At 51.7% G+C, this 27327-nt stretch overlaps 1 protein-coding gene across 2 annotated transcripts in view; it reads left to right on the top strand.

The window, feature by feature from the left end:
- The window catches only part of CLPB (ClpB family mitochondrial disaggregase), a 93841-nt gene that overhangs the window by 23297 nt on the left and 43217 nt on the right, over positions 1 to 27327 (top strand). For both annotated transcript variants that reach the window (XM_077298860.1, XM_077298859.1), the window contains exons 2-5: positions 11327 to 11378; positions 11647 to 11733; positions 18026 to 18129; positions 24261 to 24389. In XM_077298860.1, coding sequence (XP_077154975.1) covers positions 11327 to 11378; positions 11647 to 11733; positions 18026 to 18129; positions 24261 to 24389 — 372 coding nt within the window. The remainder of the gene's footprint in view (positions 1 to 11326; positions 11379 to 11646; positions 11734 to 18025; positions 18130 to 24260; positions 24390 to 27327) is intronic.

Below are 27327 nucleotides of genomic sequence, written 5' to 3' on the forward strand. Positions count from 1 at the left end.
TCTTTTCGTTTGTGAATGGCAAACGACACCGGAAGATCCAATGTGTTTCATAGGTCTTTGTTGCGGCGGTACGTTGTGCCTGTGGTTCCTGCTGTTGACCCTCCTGCTCCGGTCTTGGTTGAGGGCGAGTTGGAGTACGTGGTGGAGAAGATCTTGGATTCTCGTCTCTCTAGACGGAGGCTTCAGTATCTGGTCAAATGGAAGGGCTATGGTCAGGAGGATAATTCCTGGGTGGTCGCCTCTGATGTTCATGCGGCCGATTTGGTTCGTGCTTTTCACGCGGCTCATCCTGATCGCCCTGGTGGTCGTGGTGAGGGTTCGGTGACCCCTCCTTAAAGGGGGGGTACTGTTATGAATTGTATTTCTTGGCTCCCTCTTGTGATCACTAGCGGTATTACACTTGGATTGCCTTTCTCCAGGTTTGTACCCACCTGGTTCGTTAGGCCTTGGGTGTTCCTATTTAGACTTCCTGGAAATTCAGTCTAGTGCCTGGAATCGATGTAATCAGTCTGTCTTTTGGCTCCTGTCTCCTGGCCTCCTGCTTTTTGCAAGATAAGCGAAGTCCTGCTTCCTTATTTTGTTAATCCGCATTACTGCTATTTTGTTCCAGCTTGTTACAATGTGATTCTTGATTTTTGCTGGAAGCTCTAGGGGGCTGATATTCTCCCCCCACACCGTTAGTCGGTGCGGGGGTTCTTGGATATTCAGCATGGATATTTTGGTAGGGTTTTTTCTGACCGTATAAGTCCTCTTTCTATTTTCTGCTATTAATTAGTGGGCCTCACTTTGCTAAATCTAGTTCATACTTACGTTTGTCTTTTCTTCTTACCTCACCGTTATTATTTGTTGGGGGCTTGTATCATACCTTTTGGGGTCCCTTCTCTGGAGGCAAGTGAGGTCTTATTTTCTCTGAAAGGGTTAGTTAGTTCTCCGGCTGGTGCGAGACGTCTAGAATCAACGTAGGCACGTTCCCCGGCTACTGTTAGTTGTTGTGTTAGGATTAGATATTCAGTCAGCCTAGTTACCACCTCCCTATGAGCTAGATTTTGTGTTTGCGGACTTAGCTGGAACTTCAGAGATCCTCTACCACTAGGATCACAACAGCGCCCTCGTCCTGCGGTGTAGATCTGATGTCCTGTGGGGGGCGCCCTCCTCCTGTGGTGTAGATCTGATCCCTGTGATGACCTGCTGGGGGCGTCCTTGTTCTGGGGTGTAGATCTGATGTCCTGCAGGGGGCGCCCCCGTCCTGCGGTGTAGATCTGATGTCCTGCGGGGGGCGCCCTCGTCCTGCGGTGTAGATCTGATGTCCTGCGGGGGGCGCCCTCGTCCTGCGGTGTAGATCTTATTCCTGCGGGGGGCGCCCTCGTCCTGCGGTGTAGATCTGATGTCCTGCGGGGGGCGCCCTCGTCCTGCGGTGTAGATCTGATGTCCTGCAGGGGGCGCCCTCGTCCTGCGGTGTAGATCTGGTCCCTGTGGGGGGCGCCCTCGTCTTGCGGTGTAGATCTGGTCCCTGTGGGGGGCGCCCTCGTCCTGCGGTGTAGATCTGATGTCCTGCAGGGGGCGCCCTCGTCCTGCGGTGTAGATCTGGTCCCTGTGGGGGGCGCCCTCATCCTGTGGTGTAGATCTGGTCCCTGCGGGGGGCGCCCTCGTCCTGCGGTGTAGATCCGGCCCCTGTGATGTCCTGCGGGGGGCACCCTCTTCCTGTGGTGTAGATTTGGCCCCTGTGGGGGGCGCCCTCGTCCTGTGGTGTAGATCTGGTCCCTGCGGGGGGCGCCCTCGTCCTGTGGTGTAGATCTGGTCCCTGCGGGGGGGGGGCGCCCTCGTCCTGTGGTGTAGATCTGATGTCCTGCAGGGGGCGCCCTCGTCCTGTGGTGTAGATCTGGTCCCTGTGGGGGGTGCCCTCGTCCTGTGGTGTAGATCTGGTCCCTGCGGGGGGCGCCCTCGTTCTGCGGTGTAGATCTTATTCCTGCGGGGGGCGCCCTCGTCCTGTGGTGTAGATCTGGCCCCTGTGGGGGGCGCCCTCATCCTGTGGTGTAGATCTGGCCCCTGTGGGGGGCGCCCTCATCCTGTGGTGTAGATCTGGCCCCTGTGGGGGGCGCCCTCGTCCTGTGGTGTAGATCTGATGTCCTGCGGGGGGCGCCCTCGTCCTGTGGTGTAGATCTGATGTCCTGCGGGGGGCGCCCTCGTCCTGCAGTGTAGATCCAGCCCCTGTGATGTCCTGCAGGGGGTGCCCTCGTCCTGCGGTGTAGATCTGATGTCCTGCAGGGGGCGCCCTCGTCCTGCGGTGTAGATCTGATGTCCTGCAGGGGGCGCCCTGTTATGAATTGTATTTCTTGGCTCCCTCTTGTGATCACTAGCGGTATTACACTTGGATTGCCTTTCTCCAGGTTGGTACCCACCTGGTTCGTTAGGCCTTGGGTGTTCCTATTTAGACTTCCTGGAAATTCAGTCTAGTGCCTGGAATCGATGTAATCAGTCTGTCTTTTGGCTCCTGTCTCCTGGCCTCCTGCTTTTTGCAAGATAAGCGAAGTCCTGCTTCCTTATTTTGTTAATCCGCATTACTGCTATTTTGTTCCAGCTTGTTACAATGTGATTCTTGATTTTTGCTGGAAGCTCTAGGGGGCTGATATTCTCCCCCCACACCGTTAGTCGGTGCGGGGGTTCTTGGATATTCAGCATGGATATTTTGGTAGGGTTTTTTCTGACCGTATAAGTCCTCTTTCTATTTTCTGCTATTAATTAGTGGGCCTCACTTTGCTAAATCTAGTTCATACTTACGTTTGTCTTTTCTTCTTACCTCACCGTTATTATTTGTTGGGGGCTTGTATCATACCTTTTGGGGTCCCTTCTCTGGAGGCAAGTGAGGTCTTATTTTCTCTGAAAGGGTTAGTTAGTTCTCCGGCTGGTGCGAGACGTCTAGAATCAACGTAGGCACGTTCCCCGGCTACTGTTAGTTGTTGTGTTAGGATTAGATATTCGGTCAGCCTAGTTACCACCTCCCTATGAGCTAGATTTTGTGTTTGCGGACTTAGCTGGAACTTCAGCGATCCTCTACCACTAGGATCACAACAGTTATTCCAGGCCATTAATGCATTGCTGAAGTGGGATTAAAAGAAAAGAAGTTCTGAGTTTGTTTGTTTTTTTTCTTCTTCCCCTTTTTCTCTGAGTGGCTTGAAGCTCTGCTGCAGACATGAATGTTCAGACGCTGATTACTAGTGTGGATCAGCTTGCTGCACGTGTGCAGGGCATTCAGGATTTTGTTACTAGTAGTCCTATGTCTGAACCTAAAATACCTATTCCTGAGCTTTTCTCTGGTGATCGATTTAAATTTAGGAATTTTAGGAATAATTGTAAATTGTTTCTATCTTTGAGACCTCGTTCGTCTGGAGACTCAGCTCAGCAAGTAAAAATTGTTATCTCCTTCTTGCGCGGCGACCCTCAGGATTGGGCTTTCTCATTGGCGCCAGGAGATCCGGCATTGGCAAATATTGATGCGTTTTTTCTGGCGCTCGGATTGCTTTATGAGGAGCCCAATCTTGAAATTCAGGCAGAGAAGGCTTTGCTGGCTATTTCTCAGGGCCAGGATGAAGCCGAAGTGTATTGCCAAAAATTTCGCAAATGGTCCGTGCTTACTCAATGGAATGAGTGTGCTCTGGCCGCTAATTTCAGAAATGGCCTTTCTGAAGCCAGGGTTCAAGTAAAGATAGCAAACAACACAGGTGCAAATAATACCGATGCAGCCAACCTACAATCAGGAATTGGCTGCTTGGACACAATACAGACTATTTTTTTGCACGGGTGCTCCAAGCAGCCAATTCCTAATTGTAGGTTGGCTGCATCGGTATTATTTGCACCTGTGTTGTTTGCTATCTTTACTTGGGCCTGGTGCACCCTGGGTAGTGCAATTGTTGGAGGCCTTGAACAGGTAAGCATGCCTGTGTTCTGGTGTTTCTTTGTTTAGTTTAGTGTAGTGGAGGTTTTCCTCCAATGGTGTTTTTTTAGATTAGGACTGCCAAGATACAAGGACCCTTGACGTGGGTTGGCAGCTTCAATATTGTGGCCATAATATCAACCAATACCTTGCATACATTATGTTTTTGGTGCACTGTACATTTTTCCAGGGTGCGCCTGGGCCCTAGATGGCTCTGTACACTGTGGCCTCTGTTCACACAGGATGCATCATGGTTAGCCCGCTATATATATGGCGTCATTAATAGGCTTTTCACCATATACTTTGCAGTCCTGTGTGAACATGCCACATACAGACTATTTTTTTGCATGGGTGCTCCAAGCGGCCAATTCCTGATTGTAGGTTGGCTGCATCGGTATTATTTGCACCTGTGTTGTTTGCTATCTTTACTTGGGCCTGGTGCACCCTGGGTAGTGCAATTGTTGGAGGCCTTGAACAGGTAAGCATCCATGCCTGTGTTCTGGTGTTTTTTTGTTTAGTTTAGTGGAGGTTTTCCTCCAATGGTGTCCTTTCTGAAGCCATTAAGAATGTGATGGTGGGTTTCCCCATTCCTACAAGTCTGAATGATTCCATGGCTCTGGCCATTCAGATAGATCGGCGTTTGCGGGAGCGCAAAGCCGCTAATCCTCTGGTGGTGTTGTCTGAACAAACACCTGATTTAATGCAATGTGATAGAATTCAGACTAGAAATGAGCAGAAAAATCATAGACGTCAGAATGGGTTGTGTTTTTACTGTGGTGATTCTACACATGTTATATCAGCATGCTCTAAACGCCTAACAAGGGTTGTTAGCCCTGTCGCCATTGGTAATTTGAATCCTAAATTTATTTTGTCTGTGACTTTAATTTGCTCATTGTCTTCTTACCCTGTTATGGCGTTTGTGGATTCAGGTGCTGCCCTGAGTCTTATGGATCTGTCATTTGCCAGGCGCTGTGGTTTTGTTCTTGAACCGTTGGTAAATCCTATTCCTCTTAGAGGTATTGATGCTACGCCATTGGCGGAAAATAAACCGCAGTTTTGGACACAAGTGACCATGTGCATGACTCCTGAACATCGGGAGGTGATTCGTTTTCTTGTTCTTGTGTTCTGCATAAAATGAATGATTTGGTCGTTTTGGGTCTGCCATGGTTACAGACCCACAATCCAGTCTTGGATTGGAAGGCAATGACTGTGTCAAGTTGGGGCTGTCGGGGAATTCATTGCGATTCCTCGTCGGTGTCTATTGCTTCCTCTATTCCTTCGGAAGTTCCTGAGTATTTGTGTGACTATCAGGATGTATTCAGCGAGTCCAGGTCCAGTGCTCTGCCTCCTCATAGGGACTGTGACTGCGCCATAGATTTGATTCCTGGTAGTAAGTTTCCTAAGGGAAGATTATTTAATCTGTCTGTACCTGAACATGCTGCAATGCGTTCTTATATAAAGGAGTCTTTAGAGAAGGGACATATTCGTCCATCCTCTTCCCCTCTTGGTGCGGGATTCTTTTTTGTAGCCAAAAAAGACGGGTCTTTGAGACCTTGTATAGACTATCGGCTTCTGAATAAAATCACGGTCAAATTTCAGTATCCTTTGCCACTGTTGTCGGACTTGTTTGCTCGGATTAAGGGTGCCAAGTGGTTCACCAAGATAGATCTTCGTTGTGCGTACAACCTTGTGCGCATTAAGCAAGGAGATGAATGGAAAACTGCATTTAATACGCCCGAAGGTCATTTTGAGTACTTGGTGATGCCTTTTGGGCTCTCTAATGCTCCTTCAGTGTTTCAGTCCTTTATGCATGACATCTTCCGGAAGTATCTAGATAAATTTGTGATTGTTTATCTGGATGACATTTTAGTTTTTTCTGATGATTGGGATTCTCATGTAAAGCAGGTCAGGATGGTGTTTTCAGGTTTTGCGTGATAATGCTTTGTTTGTGAAGGGCTCAAAGTGTCTCTTTGGAGTGCAGAAGGTTTCCTTTTTGGGTTTTATTTTCTCCCCTTCTGCTGTGGAGATGGACCCAGTCAAGGTCCGAGCTATTCATGATTGGACCCAACCCACGTCCGTTAAGAGTCTTCAGAAGTTCTTGGGTTTTGCTAATTTCTACCGTCGTTTTATTGCTAACTTTTCTAGCGTTGTTAAACCTTTGACGGATATGACCAAGAAAGGTTCTGATGTGGCTAATTGGGCTCCGGCAGCCGTAGAGGCTTTCAGGGAGCTGAAGCGCCGGTTTACTTCGGCGCCTGTTTTGTGCCAGCCTGATGTCTCACTTCCCTTTCAGGTTGAAGTGGATGCTTCTGAGATCGGTGCCGGAGCTGTTTTGTCGCAGAAAGGCTCTGGTTGTTCTGTGATGAGCCCTTGTGCTTTTTTTTCTAGGAAATTTTCGCCTGCGGAGCGGAACTATGATGTTGGTAATCGGGAGTTGTTGGCCATGAAGTGGGCATTTGAGGAGTGGCGTCATTGGCTCGAGGGTGCTAAGCATCGTGTGGTGGTCTTGACTGATCACAAAAATTTGATGTATCTCGAGTCTGCTAAGCGCCTGAATCCTAGACAGGCTCGTTGGTCATTGTTTTTCTCCCGTTTTGACTTTGTGGTCTCATACCTGCCTGGTTCGAAGAATGTGAAGGCTGATGCTCTTTCTAGGAGTTTTGTGCCTGACTCCCCTGGAGTCTCAGAGCCAGCGGGTATTCTTAAAGAGGGAGTAATCTTGTCGGCCATTTCTCCGGATTTGCGACGTGTGTTGCAGAGATTTCAGGCTGGTAGACCTGACTCTTGTCCACCTGACAGATTGTTTGTTCCTGATAAGTGGACCAGTAGAGTCATTTCCGAGGTTCATTCCTCAGTGTTGGCAGGGCATCCTGGGATTTTTGGTACCAGAGATTTGGTAGCTAGGTCCTTTTGGTGGCCTTCCTTGTCGCGGGATGTGCGGTCATTTGTGCAGTCCTGTGGGATTTGTGCTCGGGCTAAGCCTTGCTGTTCTCGTGCCAGCGGGTTACTTTTGCCCTTGCCAGTCCCGAAGAGGCCCTGGACACACATTTCCATGGATTTTATTTCAGATCTTCCGGTGTCTCAAGGTATGTCTGTCATCTGGGTGGTATGTGATCGCTTTTCCAAGATGGTCCATTTGGTGCCCTTGCCTAAGTTGCCTTCCTCTTCCGATCTGGTTCCTTTGTTCTTTCAGAATGTGGTTCGTTTGCATGGCATTCCTGAGAATATCGTGTCTGACAGAGGATCCCAGTTTGTGTCCAGGTTCTGGCGTTCTTTTTGTGCTAAGATGGGCATTGATTTGTCGTTCTCATCTGCCTTTCATCCTCAGACTAATGGCCAAACGGAGCGAACTAATCAGACACTGGAGGCTTATTTGAGATGTTTTTTTTCTGCAGATCAGGATGATTGGGTGACCTTCTTGCCATTGGCTGAGTTTGCCCTCAATAATCGGGCTAGTTCCGCTACTTTGGTTTCGCCATTCTTCTGCAACTCTGGTTTTCATCCTCGTTTTTCCTCTGGTCATGTTGAATCTTCTGACTGTCCTGGGGTGGATTCCGTGGTGGATAGATTGCAGCGGATTTGGAGACATGTGGTGGACAACTTGAAATTGTCACAGGAGAAGGCTCAGCGTTTTGCCAACCGCCGCCGCGGTGTGGGTCCCCGACTTCGTGTTGGGGATTTGGTTTGGTTGTCTTCTCGGTTTGTCCCTCTTAAGGTTTCCTCTCCTAAGTTTAAGCCTCGCTTTATTGGTCCTTATAAAATTTTGGAAATCCTTAATCCGGTTTCTTTTCGTTTGTGAATGGCAAACGACACCGGAAGATCCAATGTGTTTCATAGGTCTTTGTTGCGGCGGTACGTTGTGCCTGTGGTTCCTGCTGTTGACCCTCCTGCTCCGGTCTTGGTTGAGGGCGAGTTGGAGTACGTGGTGGAGAAGATCTTGGATTCTCGTCTCTCTAGACGGAGGCTTCAGTATCTGGTCAAATGGAAGGGCTATGGTCAGGAGGATAATTCCTGGGTGGTCGCCTCTGATGTTCATGCGGCCGATTTGGTTCGTGCTTTTCACGCGGCTCATCCTGATCGCCCTGGTGGTCGTGGTGAGGGTTCGGTGACCCCTCCTTAAAGGGGGGGTACTGTTATGAATTGTATTTCTTGGCTCCCTCTTGTGATCACTAGCGGTATTACACTTGGATTGCCTTTCTCCAGGTTTGTACCCACCTGGTTCGTTAGGCCTTGGGTGTTCCTATTTAGACTTCCTGGAAATTCAGTCTAGTGCCTGGAATCGATGTAATCAGTCTGTCTTTTGGCTCCTGTCTCCTGGCCTCCTGCTTTTTGCAAGATAAGCGAAGTCCTGCTTCCTTATTTTGTTAATCCGCATTACTGCTATTTTGTTCCAGCTTGTTACAATGTGATTCTTGATTTTTGCTGGAAGCTCTAGGGGGCTGATATTCTCCCCCCACACCGTTAGTCGGTGCGGGGGTTCTTGGATATTCAGCATGGATATTTTGGTAGGGTTTTTTCTGACCGTATAAGTCCTCTTTCTATTTTCTGCTATTAATTAGTGGGCCTCACTTTGCTAAATCTAGTTCATACTTACGTTTGTCTTTTCTTCTTACCTCACCGTTATTATTTGTTGGGGGCTTGTATCATACCTTTTGGGGTCCCTTCTCTGGAGGCAAGTGAGGTCTTATTTTCTCTGAAAGGGTTAGTTAGTTCTCCGGCTGGTGCGAGACGTCTAGAATCAACGTAGGCACGTTCCCCGGCTACTGTTAGTTGTTGTGTTAGGATTAGATATTCAGTCAGCCTAGTTACCACCTCCCTATGAGCTAGATTTTGTGTTTGCGGACTTAGCTGGAACTTCAGAGATCCTCTACCACTAGGATCACAACAGCGCCCTCGTCCTGCGGTGTAGATCTGATGTCCTGTGGGGGGCGCCCTCCTCCTGTGGTGTAGATCTGATCCCTGTGATGACCTGCTGGGGGCGTCCTTGTTCTGGGGTGTAGATCTGATGTCCTGCAGGGGGCGCCCCCGTCCTGCGGTGTAGATCTGATGTCCTGCGGGGGGCGCCCTCGTCCTGCGGTGTAGATCTGATGTCCTGCGGGGGGCGCCCTCGTCCTGCGGTGTAGATCTTATTCCTGCGGGGGGCGCCCTCGTCCTGCGGTGTAGATCTGATGTCCTGCGGGGGGCGCCCTCGTCCTGCGGTGTAGATCTGATGTCCTGCAGGGGGCGCCCTCGTCCTGCGGTGTAGATCTGGTCCCTGTGGGGGGCGCCCTCGTCTTGCGGTGTAGATCTGGTCCCTGTGGGGGGCGCCCTCGTCCTGCGGTGTAGATCTGATGTCCTGCAGGGGGCGCCCTCGTCCTGCGGTGTAGATCTGGTCCCTGTGGGGGGCGCCCTCATCCTGTGGTGTAGATCTGGTCCCTGCGGGGGGCGCCCTCGTCCTGCGGTGTAGATCCGGCCCCTGTGATGTCCTGCGGGGGGCACCCTCTTCCTGTGGTGTAGATTTGGCCCCTGTGGGGGGCGCCCTCGTCCTGTGGTGTAGATCTGGTCCCTGCGGGGGGCGCCCTCGTCCTGTGGTGTAGATCTGGTCCCTGCGGGGGGGGGGGCGCCCTCGTCCTGTGGTGTAGATCTGATGTCCTGCAGGGGGCGCCCTCGTCCTGTGGTGTAGATCTGGTCCCTGTGGGGGGTGCCCTCGTCCTGTGGTGTAGATCTGGTCCCTGCGGGGGGCGCCCTCGTTCTGCGGTGTAGATCTTATTCCTGCGGGGGGCGCCCTCGTCCTGTGGTGTAGATCTGGCCCCTGTGGGGGGCGCCCTCATCCTGTGGTGTAGATCTGGCCCCTGTGGGGGGCGCCCTCATCCTGTGGTGTAGATCTGGCCCCTGTGGGGGGCGCCCTCGTCCTGTGGTGTAGATCTGATCCCCGTGATGTCCTGTGGGGGGCGCCCTCTTCCTGTGGTGTAGATCTGGTCCCTGTGGGGGGCGCCCTCTTCCTGTGGTGTAGATCTGGTCCCTGCGGGGGGCGCCCTCGTCCTGTGGTGTAGATCTGGTCCCTGTGGGGGGCGCCCTCTTCCTGTGGTGTAGATCTGGTCCCTGCGGGGGGCGCCCTCGTCCTGTGGTGTAGATCTGGTCCCTGCAGGGGGCGCCCTCGTCCTGTGGTGTAGATCTGGTCCCTGTGGGGGGCGCCCTCTTCCTGTGGTGTAGATCTGGTCTCTGTGGGGGGCGCCCTCTTCCTGTGGTGTAGATCTGGTCCCTGTGGGGGGCGCCCTCTTCCTGTGATGTAGATCTGGTCCCTGTGGGGGGCGCCCTCGTCCTGTGGTGTAGATCTGGTCCCTGTGGGGGGCGCCCTCTTCCTGTGGTGTAGATCTGGTCTCTGTGGGGGGCGCCCTCTTCCTGTGGTGTAGATCTGGTCTCTGTGGGGGGCGCCCTCGTCCTGTGGTGTAGATCTGGTCCCTGTGGGGGGCGCCCTCGTCCTGTGGTGTAGATCTGGTCCCTGTGGGGGGCGCCCTCGTCCTGTGGTGTAGATCTGGTCCCTGTGGGGGGCGCCCTCTTCCTGTGGTGTAGATCTGGTCCCTGCGGGGGGGCGCCCTCTCCCTGTGATGTAGATCTGGTCCCTGCGGGGGAGCGCCCTCTTCCTGTGATGTAGATCTGGTCCCTGCGGGGGGCGCCCTCTTCCTGTGGTGTAGATCTGGCCCCTGTGGGGGGCGCCCTCTTCCTGTGGTGTAGATCTGGTCCCTGTGGGGGGCGCCCTCGTCCTGTGGTGTAGATCTGGTCCCTGTGGGGGGCGCCCTCGTCCTGTGGTGTAGATCTGGTCCCTGTGGGGGGCGCCCTCTTCCTGTGGTGTAGATCTGGCCCCTGTGGGGGGCGCCCTCTTCCTGTGGTGTAGATCTGGTCTCTGTGGGGGGCGCCCTCTTCCTGTGGTGTAGATCTGGTCCCTGTGGGGAGCGCCCTCGTCCTGTGGTGTAGATCTGGTCCCTGTGGGGGGCGCCCTCTTCCTGTGGTGTAGATCTGGTCCCTGTGGGGGGGCGCCCTCGTCCTGCGGTGTAGATCTGGTCCCTGTGGGGAGCGCCCTCGTCCTGTGGTGTAGATCTGGTCCCTGCGGGGGGCGCCCTCGTCCTGCTTGTCCCCCCAGCTTCCTCTGATCTGCAGTCCGCGCTCCGTGCTGCTTCTTGCAGTGATCACCTCCAGAGCTGCATTCACAATGCTGCTGACTTCCTGTAGGCTCTCAGGCCCATCACTCACTGCTGCCCCTGCTGGCTCAGTGCCTGTACTGGTTTCCTGGTCCCAGCTGGTTGTTGTAGTGCACCCAGTCCTGTTCCCGTGTGTCCTGGTGCTTGCAGCTCTGGGGGTGACTGGAGTAGAATATTGTGCTCCCTCCCCTGTGAGTGTCCTCTCTGTCTTCCCCAGGTGAGCAGTTAGTGGAGGCGGCGCGGACCTGTGACGTCAGCGATGTGGAGAGGTGAGCGCCGCTGGTGTTTGTCATGTGTACACGCCGCCATCTTTATAAAGGAGATTCATTGTATTTGTGCGGCAGGAAAATGGTGAACAAGGTAATGGACTCCGCTCCTGTGACCGATCAGCCGCCGCCGCTGCCTGCTTACTGATGGTTTCTATTTAACAAAATTCTTCCTATGTTGCACAAATGAAAAATAAGGCGGAGGCAGGAGGTCGGAGGGGCGACATCGAGACCTCCAGTATAATGATGGTGTCCTGTCCTCTGTTTGTAGATTACTGCGGGAGAAGGTGGACCCCAACAGCAGACACAGGCTGGGCTGGACGGCGCTGATGGTGGCCGCCATCGGGAGGAACCACAGGTACGGGCGGAGGGTGGTTACAGGTGGTGCGTTGTTACAGGCTGGGCGGCTACGGGCGTGCAGCTGGGCACTATCCCCAGGACAGTTCACCTCAAAGTTACTGCAGACAATTCCCCCCCCCTGAACAGGAGAAGTCGGCTACTTCCTCTCACAATGACATCACTGCTGAACTACACCTCCCAGCATTCCCCACCACCACCTGGGTCATAGGTGATGTCTGCTCGGACACACCCATGATGCGACCCCTCTTCTTTGTTTTTGTCGCCCCCTCTCCTGTGTTTTTTTTCGCCCCCTCTTCTTTGCTTTTTTTCGCCCCCTCTTCTTTGCGTTTTGTTTCCCCCTCTTCTGTGTTTTGTCGCCCCCTCTTCTGTGTTTTGTCGCCCCCTCTTCTGTGTTTTGTCGCCCCCTCTTCTGTGTTTTGTCGCCCCCTCTTCTGTGTTTTGTCGCCCCCTCTTCTGTGTTTTGTCGCCCCCTCTTCTGTGTTTTGTCGCCCCCTCTTCTGTGTTTTGTCGCCCCCTCTTCTGTGTTTTGTCGCCCCCTCTTCTGTGTTTTGTCGCCCCCTCTTCTGTGTTTTGTCGCCCCCTCTTCTGTGTTTTGTCGCCCCCTCTTCTGTGTTTTGTCGCCCCCTCTTCTGTGTTTTGTCGCCCCCTCTTCTGTGTTTTGTCGCCCCCTCTTCTGTGTTTTGTCGCCCCCTCTTCTGTGTTTTGTCGCCCCCTCTTCTGTGTTTTGTCGCCCCCTCTTCTGTGTTTTGTCGCCCCCTCTTCTGTGTTTTGTCGCCCCCTCTTCTGTGTTTTGTCGCCCCCTCTTCTGTGTTTTGTCGCCCCCTCTTCTGTGTTTTGTCGCCCCCTCTTCTGTGTTTTGTCGCCCCCTCTTCTGTGTTTTGTCGCCCCCTCTTCTGTGTTTTGTCGCCCCCTCTTCTGTGTTTTGTCGCCCCCTCTTCTGTGTTTTGTCGCCCCCTCTTCTGTGTTTTGTCGCCCCCTCTTCTGTGTTTTGTCGCCCCCTCTTCTGTGTTTGGTCGCCCCCTCTTCTGTGTTTGGTCGCCCCCTCTTCTGTGTTTTTGTCGCCCCCTCTTCTGTGTTTTTGTCGCCCCCTCTTCTTTGTTTTTGTCGCCCCCTCTTCTGCGTTTTGTTGCCCCCTCTTCTGTGTGTTGTCGCCCCCTCTTCTTTGCGTTTTGTTGCCCCCTCTTCTTTGCGTTTTGTTGCCCCCTCTTCTGTGTTTTTTTTCGCCCCCTCTTCTTTGCGTTTTGTTGCCCCCTCTTCTGTGTTTTTTGTTGCCCCCTCTTCTTTGTTTTTGTCGCCCCCTGTCCTGTGTTTTTTGTCACCCCCTTTTGTTGTTGTTGTTGCTGCAGATATGCAGGACGTGGCTCAGACAATGGCTGGAGGTCTGCGGGCTCTCTGGCTGCGGTTCCCCGTACACCCGGCGGTGGCGGCACTTTCGGCGTCCATCTTGGCACATGTCCCGCTTTTCTCTTCGTTGTACATGGCGCCTGTGTGACTCGCTGCTCTCCTGTCGCTCGTATTGTCGCCCTCTTTCTTTGTGAGGTCCCCCCTCGCCCCCACATTGTCTCTGTTCCCAGGGCGATCATCTCTCCAGTGTTTGCCGACCCGATCCGATGAGTCGTCTGAACAGAAATCCAATTTGCGGCCGCTCCGCACGATCCGCTCCGGCAACTTCTGATGTTTCAAGTTCATAAGTGACAAAAAGGTCGTAAATGACTTGGACCAACACAGGATTATGGTGGGCGCACAATGGCGGGATATCCGCTCTCGAGCGGCACGACCCGTGCGATGAGTTCGTGTGTGGCGCCGGTTTTTGACAAGAGCCCATGACAAGCTCAATGCCAGGAGGAGCCCCACAAGGTCGGCACATAAGAGGCTTTCCTGGCTCCCTGTTTGTTCTGCTTTCATGTCTTGCTGCTCATCCTGTTACTGAGAGGTGCGGACAATGGCCGCCGAGCCCCCGACACTATTGACTCTTCCAGGTGACCGGCGGAGCAGAACCCAAGTGCAAGAGAAGTGCTGGAGGCGCGTCTGATCTCTGTCCCCCATGTACAGCGCCGTGCAAAAGTGCTAGGCAGGTGTGAAAGAAGCGCTGCAGAGTCCGAAGCTGCACACGTAGAAATGATAGCGAATTATTATTATCAAAATGTGAAATGTAGATCCCCTCAGTATCTGGTGACCGCCCGTCACCTCCATCATCAGTATGTGGTGACTGCCCGTCACCTCCATCATCAGTATCTGGTGACCGCCCGTCACCTCCATCATCAGTATCTGGTGACCGCCTGTCACCTCCATCATCAGTATCTGGTGACCGCCCGTCACCTCCATCATCAGTATGTGGTGACTGCCCGTCACCTCCATCATCAGTATGTGGTGACCGCCCGTCACCTCTATCATCAGTATCTGGTGACCGCCCGTCACCTCCATCATCAGTATCTGGTGACCGCCCGTCACCTCCGTCATCAGTATCTGGTGACCGCCCGTCCCCTCCGTCATCAGTATCTGGTGACCGACCGTCGCCTCCATCATCAGTATCTGGTGACCGCACCGTCACCTCCATCATCAGTATGTGGTGACCGACCGTCGCCTCCATCATCAGTATGTGGTGACCGCCCGTCACCTCCATCATCAGTATCTGGTGACCGCCTGTCCCCTCCGTCATCAGTATCTGGTGACCGCCTGTCCCCTCCGTCATCAGTATCTGGTGACCGCCCGTCACCTCCGTCATCAGTATCCGCCTTCTTATATAAATGCACAGACATTAACCAGGCACATAAAATATATATATATATATATATATATATATATATATATATTACAGTACTCGGCATAAATGAGTACACCCCCTTTGACAGGTCAGACTTTACTCAATATCTCACTGACACTTCCCAACATTCTGAGGTTTTCCGGACGGTGACTCTATAGACCTCTCTTCAGTAGATGGTCAGTGTTGGGCGTCGTTCTATACAAGTCTCATCAGGATAATCGGCCCGATTCTCTCACATGAGAGAACATTCGCCGTGTGAGCGGGCTCTTGGTCTAATTATTTGATTAAAAAAATGAGTATCCCCACATCAAACACTCCCTACATCTAGAATTTTGTACAACCCTCATGATTTTTAAGTATTCTAACTCATGATTAAAGCTTCGCTGATCATGTTGCCATCACCTTTCTTGGTCTTGTGACATTTCTCTTCCATGTGGTGCCATTGTTGACAAGATGAAATGGGAAGGGGTTTTCTGGTTTTGTTCTTGTGACATTTCTCTTCCATGTTGTGCCGTTACCGACATCATGAAATGGGCAAGGGTTTTCTTTTAAGTATCACCCTCTTATAGTCGCCCATTTCCTAGACACTGGTATAATGAAGCATTATACTGACTTGTAGGTGAATTCTTATGTAGAATTTTTTAATCTAAACTTTAGCTTTACTACTGAGAGTTTCATTAGGGTGTACTCATTTTTGCAACATGATCTTAAATGAATTTATGATTTTTTTTTATTGTTTTTAGTGTAAAATATCAAATTTTGTTTACAGTCGGTGCGGTGGTCGACATTTGTGTTGTGCGATGTCTCAGACAATGTGGATTCTGAAAGGAAGCGATAGGTTTTCTGCCATCTGCAGGGGTGTACTCATTTCTGCTGAGCACTGTATATCTGTATATGAAGGTGTGTATAATGTACGGGAGTGGAGGGGAGTCCTCGTACACGGGGTCTCCACGTTCGGTGCTCGTCTTCTCCCCGGAGACGTTTTATATGTTATTATTAGTCCGCGTGGACGCCGCTGATCTCAGTGATGGCTGCTGGCAGCCGGACCCCGCTGATCTCAGTGATGGGTGCTGGCGGCCGGACCCCGCTGATCTCAGTGATGGGTGCTGGCGGCCGGACCCCGCTGATCTCAGTGATGGGTGCTGGCGGCCGGAAGCCGCTGATCTCAGTGATGGGTGCTGGCGGCCGGACGCCGCTGATCTCAGTGATGGGTGCTGGCGGCCGGACGCCGCTGATCTCAGTGATGGGTGCTGGCGGCCGGACGCCGCTGATCTCAGTGATGGGTGCTGGCGGCCGGACCCCGCTGATCTCAGTGATGGGTGCTGGCGGCCGGACCCCGCTGATCTCAGTGATGGGTGCTGGCGGCCGGACCCCGCTGATCTCAGTGATGGGTGCTGGCGGCCGGACGCCGCTGATCTCAGTGATGGGTGCTGGCGGCCGGACCCCGCTGATCTCAGTGATGGGTGCTGGCGGCGGGACCCCGCTGATCTCAGTGATGGGTGCTGGCGGCGGGACCCCGCTGATCTCAGTGATGGGTGCTGGCGGCGGGACCCCGCTGATCTCAGTGATGGGTGCTGGCGGCGGGACCCCGCTGATCTCAGTGATGGGTGCTGGCGGCGGGACCCCGCTGATCTCAGTGATGGGTGCTGGCGGCGGGACCCCGCTGATCTCAGTGATGGGTGCTGGCGGCCGGACCCCGCTGATCTCAGTGATGGGTGCTGGCGGCCGGACGCCGCTGATCTCAGTGATGGGTGCTGGCGGCCGGACGCCGCTGATCTCAGTGATGGGTGCTGGCGGCCGGACGCCGCTGATCTCAGTGATGGGTGCTGGCGGCCGGACCCCGCTGATCTCAGTGATGGGTGCTGGCGGCCGGACGCCGCTGATCTCAGTGATGGGTGCTGGCGGCCGGACCCCGCTGATCTCAGTGATGGGTGCTGGCGGCCGGACCCCGCTGATCTCAGTGATGGGTGCTGGCGGCCGGACGCCGCTGATCTCAGTGATGGGTGCTGGCGGCCGGACGCCGCTGATCTCAGTGATGGGTGCTGGCGGCCGGACCCCGCTGATCTCAGTGATGGGTGCTGGCGGCCGGACCCCGCTGATCTCAGTGATGGGTGCTGGCGGCCGGACCCCGCTGATCTCAGTGATGGGTGCTGGCGGCCGGACCCCGCTGATCTCAGTGATGGGTGCTGGTGGCCGGACGCCGCTGATCTCAGTGATGGGTGCTGGCGGCCGGACCCCGCTGATCTCAGTGATGGGTGCTGGCGGCCGGACCCCGCTGATCTCAGTGATGGGTGCTGGCGGCCGGACCCCGCTGATCTCAGTGATGGGTGCTGGCGGCCGGACGCCGCTGATCTCAGTGATGGGTGCTGGCGGCCGGACCCCGCTGATCTCAGTGATGGGTGCTGGCGGCCGGACCCCGCTGATCTCAGTGATGGGTGCTGGCGGCCGGACCCCGCTGATCTCAGTGATGGGTGCTGGCGGCCGGACCCTGCGGATCTATCGTCGGCTCTGTCTTGTCCCGCAGCCGATCATCGGAATCGCTGTTGTTGTGTTTATCTGTGAGATTTTATTCTACATTCTTGTTCTCTGCACTTTAATCTGATATTACCGGGTGCTGATGCCGGATTATCGGATGTCATTCCTTTACTCCGTCTGTGTCGCTCCTGCGCCGCCTGTCCTTTGTGATGCTGGCCCGTCCATGAGGCCCCGGTGTCCGGTGACGCAGCGGCCGGTCGTTAGCTGCCGTGATGACGTTAATCTGAGGGACTGCCTTGCGTCAGTTCCACATTCTGTGACTGGTCAGTGCCGGATTATCAGATGACAAATTAAAGGACCCTGAGTGTTGTGCAGAGGTTATTACTGCAGGGGGCACAGCAGCCCCTCCCCCGGCTGAGCCTCTGCTCCCTGGTGGGGGTAATTAGAGGAGGACATCGGTGCCGCACGTCACACCCCACTGTCCCTCTGTAGAGACATCCCGGATGAGTGGTCCCAGCTGCCCGGCACCAGCGCTGCCACACGTGGACCCTCACCACTATCGACCCACCATGAATGTGTGTGACCATGAATGTATGGCGGGATCAATAGTGAAGTGCGGCAAGTCGTGCCCCCCGCGAGGTAAACCTCACTATATACCCTCTATATAGCGAATGGCCCCCCAGATCCGGATTACTGGACCCTCAGTGTCCAACGGTGCAAACTGCACTGATAAACACGGATTATAAGGAAACCTGATCATGTATCGCTGTAATATCATCTATTATCCTCCAGTCACCTCCAGAGCTGCACTCACTATTCTGCTGTTACATCATGTTTGATCCTCCAGTCACCTCCAGAGCTGCACTCACTATTCTGCTGTAACACAAGATGTAACAGCAGAATAGTGACTGCAGCTCTGGATGTGACTGGAGTTCACTGTAGCTTATGGTTAATCACAGGTAATACTTGCCCCACAATGCAGTGCGGCAGGGTATGTCCGCGGAGTGTCAGCTCTTGGGTTCGCTCTCACGCTCCTCTTCTCTCTTTTCAGTGTGGTGAAGTCGTTACTTTGTGCCGGAGCCGACCCCAACCTGGGAGATGACTTCTCCAGCGTTTACGAGGTGGCAAAGGAGAAAGATCTGCACTCACTGCAAGGTGAGACTGGGGTGTATGATGGAGGGTCTATAGCACCCCGAGAGAGAGCGCAGTACTCCAGTCACAGCCAAAGCTGCACGTACATTTCTAAATCTGCCCAGACCCAGTGATATCACATCTTATTACAGTACAGGGGGATATAAGAGGAGCGGTGATATCACATCTTATTACAGTACAGGGAGATATAAGAGGAGCGGTGATATCACATCTTATTACAGTACAGGGGGATATAAGAGGAGCGGTGATATCACATCTTATTACAGTACAGGGGGATATAAGAGGAGCGGTGATATCACATCTTATTACAGTACAGGGGATATAAGAGGAGCGGTGATATCACATCTCATTACAGTACAGGGGATATAAGAGGAGCGGTGATATCACATCTCATTACAGTACAGGGGGATATAAGAGGAGCGGTGATATCACATCTTATTACAGTACAGGGGGATATAAGAGGAGCGGTGATATCACATCTTATTACAGTACAGGGGGATATAAGAGGAGCGGTGATATCTCATCTCATTACAGTACAGGGATATAAGAGGAGCGGTGATATCACATCTTATTACAGTACAGGGAGATATAAGAGGAGCGGTGATATCACATCTTATTACAGTACAGGGGGATATAAGAGGAGCGGTGATATCACATCTCATTACAGTACAGGGATATAAGAGGAGCGGTGATATCACATCTTATTACAGTACAGGGGGATATAAGAGGAGCGGTGATATCACATCTTATTACAGTACAGGGGGATATAAGAGGAGCGGTGATATCATCTTATTACAGTACAGGGGATATAAGAGGAGTGGTGATATCACATCTTATTACAGTACAGGGGGATATAAGAGGAGCGGTGATATCACATCTTATTACAGTACAGGGGGATATAAGAGGAGCGGTGATATCATCTTATTACAGTACAGGGGATATAAGAGGAGCAGTGATATCACATCTTATTACAGTACAGGGGGATATAAGAGGAGGGGTGATATCACATCTTATTACAGTACAGGGGGATATAAGAGGAGCGGTGATATCATCTTATTACAGTACAGGGGATATAAGAGGAGTGGTGATATCACATCTTATTACAGTACAGGGGGATATAAGAGGAGCGGTGATATCACATCTTATTACAGTACAGGGGGATATAAGAGGAGCGGTGATATCATCTTATTACAGTACAGGGGATATAAGAGGAGCAGTGATATCACATCTTATTACAGTACAGGGGGATATAAGAGGAGGGGTGATATCACATCTTATTACAGTACAGGGGATATAAGAGGAGCAGTGATATCACATCTTATTACAGTACAGGGGGATATAAGAGGAGGGGTGATATCACATCTTATTACAGTACAGGGGGATATAAGAGGAGCGGTGATATCTCATCTTATTACAGTACAGGGGGATATAAGAGGAACAGTGATATCACATCTTATTACAGTACAGGGGGATATAAGAGGAGGGGTGATATCACATCTTATTACAGTACAGGGGATATAAGAGGAGCGGTGATATCACATCTTATTACAGTACAGGGGGATATAAGAGGAGCGGTGATATCACATCTTATTACAGTACAGGGGGATATAAGAGGAGCGGTGATATCACATCTTATTACAGTACAGGGGGATATAAGAGGAGCGGTGATATCACATCTTATTACAGTACAGGGGATATAAGAGGAGCGGTGATATCACATCTCATTACAGTACAGGGGATATAAGAGGAGCGGTGATATCACATCTTATTACAGTACAGGGGGATATAAGAGGAGCGGTGATATCACATCTTATTACAGTACAGGGTGATATAAGAGGAGGGGTGATATCACATCTTATTACAGTACAGGGGATATAAGAGGAGCGGTGATATCACATCTTATTACAGTACAGGGGGATATAAGAGGAGGGGTGATATCACATCTTATTACAGTACAGGGGGATATAAGAGGAGCGGTGATATCTCATCTTATTACAGTACAGGGGGATATAAGAGGAACAGTGATATCACATCTTATTACAGTACAGGGGGATATAAGAGGAGGGGTGTTATCACATCTTATTACAGTACAGGGGATATAAGAGGAGCGGTGATATCACATCTTATTACAGTACAGGGGGATATAAGAGGAGCGGTGATATCACATCTTATTACAGTACAGGGGGATATAAGAGGAGCGGTGATATCACATCTTATTACAGTACAGGGGGATATAAGAGGAGCGGTGATATCACATCTTATTACAGTACAGGGGATATAAGAGGAGCGGTGATATCACATCTCATTACAGTACAGGGGATATAAGAGGAGCGGTGATATCACATCTTATTACAGTACAGGGGGATATAAGAGGAGCGGTGATATCACATCTTATTACAGTACAGGGTGATATAAGAGGAGCGGTGATATCACATCTTATTACAGTACAGGGTGATATAAGAGGAGCGGTGATATCACATCTCATTACAGTACAGGGATATAAGAGGAGCGGTGATATCACATCTTATTACAGTACAGGGGGATATAAGAGGAGCGGTGATATCACATCTTATTACAGTACAGGATGATATAAGAGGAGCGGTGATATCACATCTTATTACAGTACGGGATATAAGAGGAGCGGTGATATCACATCTTATTACAGTACAGGGTGATATAAGAGGAGTGGTGATATCACATCTTATTACAGTACAGGATGATATAAGAGGAGCGGTGATATCACATCTTATTACAGTACAGGGGGATATAAGAGGAGCGGTGATATCACATCTTATCACAGTACAGGGGATATAACAGGAGCGGTGATATCACATCTTATTACAGTACAGGATGATATAAGAGGAGCGGTGATATCACATCTTATTACAGTACAGGGCGATATAAGAGGAGCGGTGATACCACATCTTATTACAGTACAGGGGGATATAAGAGGAGCGGTGATCACATCTTATTACAGTACAGGGTGATATAAGAGGAGCGGTGATCACATCTTATTACAGTACAGGGGGATATAAGAGGAGCGGTGATATCACATCTTATTACAGTACAGGGGGATATAAGAGGAGCGGTGATATCACATCTTTTTACAGTACAGGGGGTATAAGAGGAGCGGTGATATCACATCTTATTACAGTACAGGGGATATAAGAGGAGCGGTGATATCACATCTTATTACAGTACAGGGGATATAAGAGGAGCGGTGATATCACATCTTATTACAGTACAGGGGGATATAAGAGGAGCGGTGATATCACATCTTATTACAGTACAGGGGGATATAAGAGGAGCGGTGATATCACATCTTATTACAGTACAGGGGGATATGAGAGGAGTCCTCTGTGGAGTCCAGTGGGCGTGGTGACAGACTGTTTACACGTTGTTACATTGTGTCGTGGTGTACAGAGACCCCTCAGACCCAGCGGCCCCCGCTCCGTCCCGGCCTCGCTCTGTGTATTCGGGGGTTTTGGGATATGACTGTCAGCTCTTGCGCCGTTTCGCCTTTTTCCCGTTGTGCCCGTTTGCCGCCCCTCCCCCGCCCGCCGCCATCTGTACATATTTCTGTTTCATAGACGCCTGTAAACTGCGGCATCTCCAGAAATATATTGCAGAGATTTGCGCGGCGGCGGCCGGCAGCGAGCGGTGATGGATGGGCGGCGCGGCCCCCTGACGCTTTATCGAGTTTGCCATCATAATGCCCCGCTCCGGTATTTCTCACAGATGATGACTGAGCTGTCATGGCGGAGGGCGGGGGAGGGGAGCAGACGCCCCGTAATAATAAGACTTTAATCTCTTTACCGCTCTCCTGCCTAGTGTCTCAGATTCATCTTCCCTGACACGCGGCTCAGCCGGCACCGGGGGCCCGTTAACCCTCTGCGGGGCCCCCACCCCGGGTGAAGTTTTCCATCCCATATACAGAGGCACTCGTGTGATTGTTTCTTCTCATTTTATCGAATTGGATAAAATCGATGTGTGCGGCCCTTTAAGACCAGGGATTATTACCAAAAAACATTTCTCTCCCTCTGTCCCTGGGAAAGCTGAGTGAGCGGTCACTTGTCAGGAGCGGTCATCCAGCTTTCCCAATGCCCTGAATGATCAAAGTGCCGACATGTAATAAGCGATCAGTAGCTGTCGAGCCCCGCACTGACCGCACACCCAGCTTTCCCAAGGGCCTACATCCTTCATTTGCTGAGGTTTATTTTTTCTCTCGTAGCCTTGGTTTATCAGTGTTATGTTCTGGTGTCTGGGAAAGCTGGGTGGAGTCGTATTACCCATTAATACACTAGCATGCCATCACCCAGCTTTCCCAGAATCCTGTATGGTCACTGATTTTCCATTATGGGAAAGCTGGATGTCTACTGGGTCCTGAAGTGCTCAGTATAGCTCCAACACAGCCAGTCACTCAACTTTCCAAGTATCCTGAATGGTAAAAGTGCCTCGTTATTTATCTTCTCCGTCCCCATTACTGCCTCACCGGGCAGATTTGACGTTCTGGCTTCTGGAGAAGTTGGGTGCTGAGCCCACATTGTTTCCATATTAATAACCCAACTCTTCTAGAAAATGAAAAATAATCCATATAACATCTGGCCAGCAGGGGGCGACTCTCTGTAGGGGGAGATCCACCGTGTCCTGCAGACGCCCCGGCAGGTGGAGGAGTTATCATTGATCGGAGCCTGCGGAGCAGAAATCTGAGTGCAGCTGCTGATTATCCACCCCTGTAATCAATAGTCACATCATCCTCTGAGAGCGCCCCCCTGGGGCTGCATCTGTCCTAGCTGTGCACCTGCAGCCGCCGAGAAGCTGGACCACCGACCATCTATTACTCCCTGTTATCAGCCATTACTGGGGAGGAGATTACAAGCTATTACTCCCTGGTATCAGCCATTTCTGGGGAGGAGACTGTAGGACAGGAGACTACAAGCTATTACTCCCTGTTATCAGCCATTACTGGGGAGGAGACTACAAGCTATTACTCCCTGTTATCAGCCATTACTGGGGAGGAGACTACAAGCTATTACTCCCTGTTATCAGCCATTACTGGGGAGGAGACTACAAGCTATTACTCCCTGGTATCAGCCATTACTGGGGAGGAGACTGTAGGACCATAGACTACGATCTATTACTCCCTGTTATCAGCCATTACTGGGGGGAGACTGTAGGACCATAATATATTGCTCTCTGTTATCAGCCGTCTGTTGGAGTGTGTTCCTCTTCTGTGCTGGTCAGTTTTCGTTGTTCCCATTGTATACAGATATTTCAGGCTCTGTATAGTGCTATCCTCCTCCGGTGCTCGGGATCTTTGCCTCGTTTCTCGCTTTATTTGATTTCTCGGTTTCCTGCGATCCCTGGGTATTTGACCTGCTGGGGTGAAAGGTTGAGAGGGCAAACACCCCCGAGCAGAAGAATAATGGATTCTTCCAGTCTAATCAGTGGGTAATGTTCATATCCGTGTCGCCATCCTCGGATCGTTCCATCACGAGAGAGGTGTAGGTGAATGGATCATGTGGGCGTCCTGCCAGGCAGGATCTCTGCTTCCAGTCATTGAATTGAATCATTTGTTGGTACAGATCCGTCCTCTGTACATGTCTACGCTAGGAAGACCTCTACTATGGTGGAATAATGGAGGTGGTGGTGAGGACGATGGTGGAGGTGGTGAGGAGGATGGAAGTGGTTGTGGTAAGGACAATGGTGGTGGTAAGGACGATGGAGGTGGTGGTGAGGACGATGGTGGTGGCGGTGGTGAAGAGGATGGAAGTGGTTGTGGTAAGGACAGTGGTGGTGGTAAGGACGATGGAGGTGGTGAGGACGATGGAGGTGGTGGTAAGGACGATGGTGAGGAGAATGCAGGTGGTGAGGACGATGGTGGTGGTGAGGAGGATGGAGGTGGTGAGGACGATGGAGGTGGTGGTAAGGACGATGGTGGTGGAGGTGGCGGTGAGGACGATGATGATGATGGTGAGGAGAATGCAGGTGGTGATGAGGACGGTGGAGGTGAGGACAATGGAGGTGGTGGTGAGGACGATGTTGGTGGTGAGGATGGAGGTGGTGGGGAGGACGATGGAGGTGGTGGTAGTGAGGAGGATGGTGGTGATGACCTCTTTCTTCTTTCCTTGTAGTTCTGGTGACGCGGGAGGACGAGTTCAGTAACCGGTTGAATAACCGCACCAGCTTTCGGGGCTGCACCGCGCTGCACTACTCTGTCCTGATGGATGACTATGGGACGGTCCGGGCTCTGCTGGAGGCAGGTGAGTGCTAGATATATACGGTGCCTTGCGAAAGTATTCGGCCCCCTGGAACTTTTCAACCTTTTCCCACACATCATGCTTCAAACATAAAGATTCCAAATGTAAATTTTTGGTGAAGAATCAACAACAAGTGGAACACAATTGTGAAGTTGAGCTAAATTTATTGGTTATATTAAATTTTTGTGGAAATTCAAAAACTGAAAAGTGGGGCGTGCAATATTATTCGGCCCCTGTAACTTAATACTTTGTTGCGCCACCTTTTGCTGTGATTACAAGTCACTTGGGGTTTGTCTCTATCAGTTTTGTACATGGAGAGACTGAAATTCTCGCCCATTCTTCCTTGGCAAACAGCTCGAGCTCAGTGAGGTTTGATGGAGATCGTTTGTGAACAGCAGTTTTCAGCTCTTTCCACAGATTCTCCATTGGATTGAGGTCTGGACTCTGACTTGGCCATTCTAACACCTGGATACGTTTATTTGTGAACCATTCCATTGTAGATTTTGCTTTATGTTTGGGATCATTGTCTTGTTGGAAGACAAATCTCCGTCCCAGTCTCAGGTCTTTTGCAGACTCCAACAGGTTTTCTTCAAGAATGGTCCCGTTTTTGGCTCCATCCATCTTCCCCTCAATTTTAACCATCTTCCCTGTCCCTGCTGAAGAAAAGCAGGCCCAAACCATGATGCTGCCACCACCATGTTTGACAGTGGGGATGGTGTGTTCAGGGTGATGAGCTGTGTTGCCTTTACGCCAAACATATCGTTTGGCATTGTTGCCAAAAAGTTTGATTTTGGTTTCATCCCAGGTGGCTTGTTGCAAACTTTAAATGACACTTTTTATGGATATCTTTGAGAAATGGCTTTCTTCTTGCCACTCTTCCATAAAGGCCAGATTTGTGCAGTGTACGACTGATTGTTGTCCTATGGACAGACTGTCCCACCTCAGCTGTAGACCTCTGCAGTTCATCCAGAGTGATCATGGGCCTCTTGGCTGCATCTCTGATCAGTCTTCTCCTTGTTTGAGATGACAGTTTAGAGGGACGGCCGGGTCTTGGTAGATTTGCAGTGGTATGATGCTTCTTCCATTTCAATATGATCACTTGCACAGTGCACCTTGGGATGTTTAAAGTTTTGGAAATCATTTTGTATCCAAATCCGGCTTTAAACTTCTCCACAACAGTATCACGGACCTGCCTGTTGTGTTCCTTGGTCTTCATGATGCTCTCTGTGCTTCACACAGAACCCTGAGACTATCACAGAGCAGGTGCATTTATACGGAGACTTGATTACACACAGGTGGATTCTATTTATCATCATTAGGCATTTAGGACAACATTTGGATCATTCAGAGATCCACAATGAACTTCTGGACTGAAAGTAAAGGGGCCGAATAATATTGCACGCCCCACTTTTCAGTTTTTGAATTTCCACAAAAATTTAAAATAACCAATAAATTTTGCTCAACTTCACAATTGTGTTCCACTTGTTGCTGATTCTTCACCAAAAATTTACATTTGGTATCTTTATGTTTGAAGCATGATATGTGGGAAAAGGTTGAAAAGTTCCAGGGAGTCGAATACTTTCGCAAGGCACTGTATATAGGGTATACAGAGAGATATGTGCCATGTGCTACAGCTATTGTACCAGGTCTGCTGCTCCCCGTGGGCCCCGTCGTCTCCCTCTCCCCCGTGGGCCCCGTCGTCTCCCTCTCCCCCGTGGGCCCCGTCGTCTCCCTCTCCCCCGTGGGCCCCGTCGTCTCCCTCTCCCCCGTGGGCCCCGTCGTCTCCCTCTCCCCCGTATGCCGCCTTCATAGGACAGGGCCAGACTATGTGTCCGGCGGTGGCAGGAGGGAAGGTGTTTCTCGGCTGAGCCTCCACCTTTTGTCCTCCACTTCCTCTCCACCTGCCCGTCTGGGGCCCTCCTCGCCCTCCAGGCATCAGCCATTATCCGGCCACTTAAACAGGCGGCGGACCTGATGGAGCCCGGGGCGCTGTCCTCTCATTCACTGGCGTGACCTTTGCTGGACTTGTGGCCAGTGCATGGCCGGCACCTCCGCACATTAACCCAGTCAGCGCCAGCCTGCTGCCGGCCGTGTGCGGCGATGCACAGAGGTGGTGCAGATGGTGGTCCGGGGGCTGTTTACCTCCCTCTTCTCGGCTCCATTTCACCTGTGACCATACACAAGCCCCCCAGGTGTCTAGACCTACAGATGGCGCGGTGCCCGCTGCCGGGACTGGTTAACCTGGATTCCAGGACGTCTGTGAAGACGTCTCATGTTCTCTGTACCAGATGTTGAGGGTCATCGACTGGAGGGGTCGTCGCCCAACTTTCCAGGGACCGTGCACTGACCACGCACCACGTTGTGCCTGTCTTGGCTGCAGTCAGTGAAGCAGGGGGCTCAGGATGAGCAGCGTTCTAGGGGCTGGCAGGCTGTATATTCAGCTGTGTGAAGTCGGCGTCCCTCCATTAAACCCTCCTGGTAGCGGGGTCATCGGAGTGCAGATCTACTAGCTCAGTTGGGAACACGACGGAGGTTTAATGGCGGCCATATTGGTTGTCACCCAGCTTTCCCCGGCACAGATAAAACCGCTTTTGGTGTTTATTAGGAATTTAAGGGTCTCTTTACCACCCCTGCTGACACTGACGTCCGGGCGGTGAGCAGCTGAGGGCCTGGGCGGTGCGGGACCCTCACCGGCGATTGACAGGGACCCCGGAAGCCACGAGTCGTAAAGACAAATAGCGAGGAGGCCGGAGTTAATAAAACCTGAGTAATGCGGGGCTGTCACCAACATAAACTTTTTTCAATAGCAGCGACAGAAACATATTTCCCCAATGAGTGACCTTCTCTGGCGGAGGCACCGAGCGGCGCCTCATTTATCAAATATTCTAGGATGCCGCGGCTAATGCCTCGCCGCCCGCGGTGCCGGCCAGGTGCCCGTCAT

Source organism: Ranitomeya variabilis, chromosome 3 (genome assembly GCF_051348905.1).
Source record: "Ranitomeya variabilis isolate aRanVar5 chromosome 3, aRanVar5.hap1, whole genome shotgun sequence".
Lineage (NCBI taxonomy): Eukaryota > Metazoa > Chordata > Amphibia > Anura > Dendrobatidae > Ranitomeya > Ranitomeya variabilis.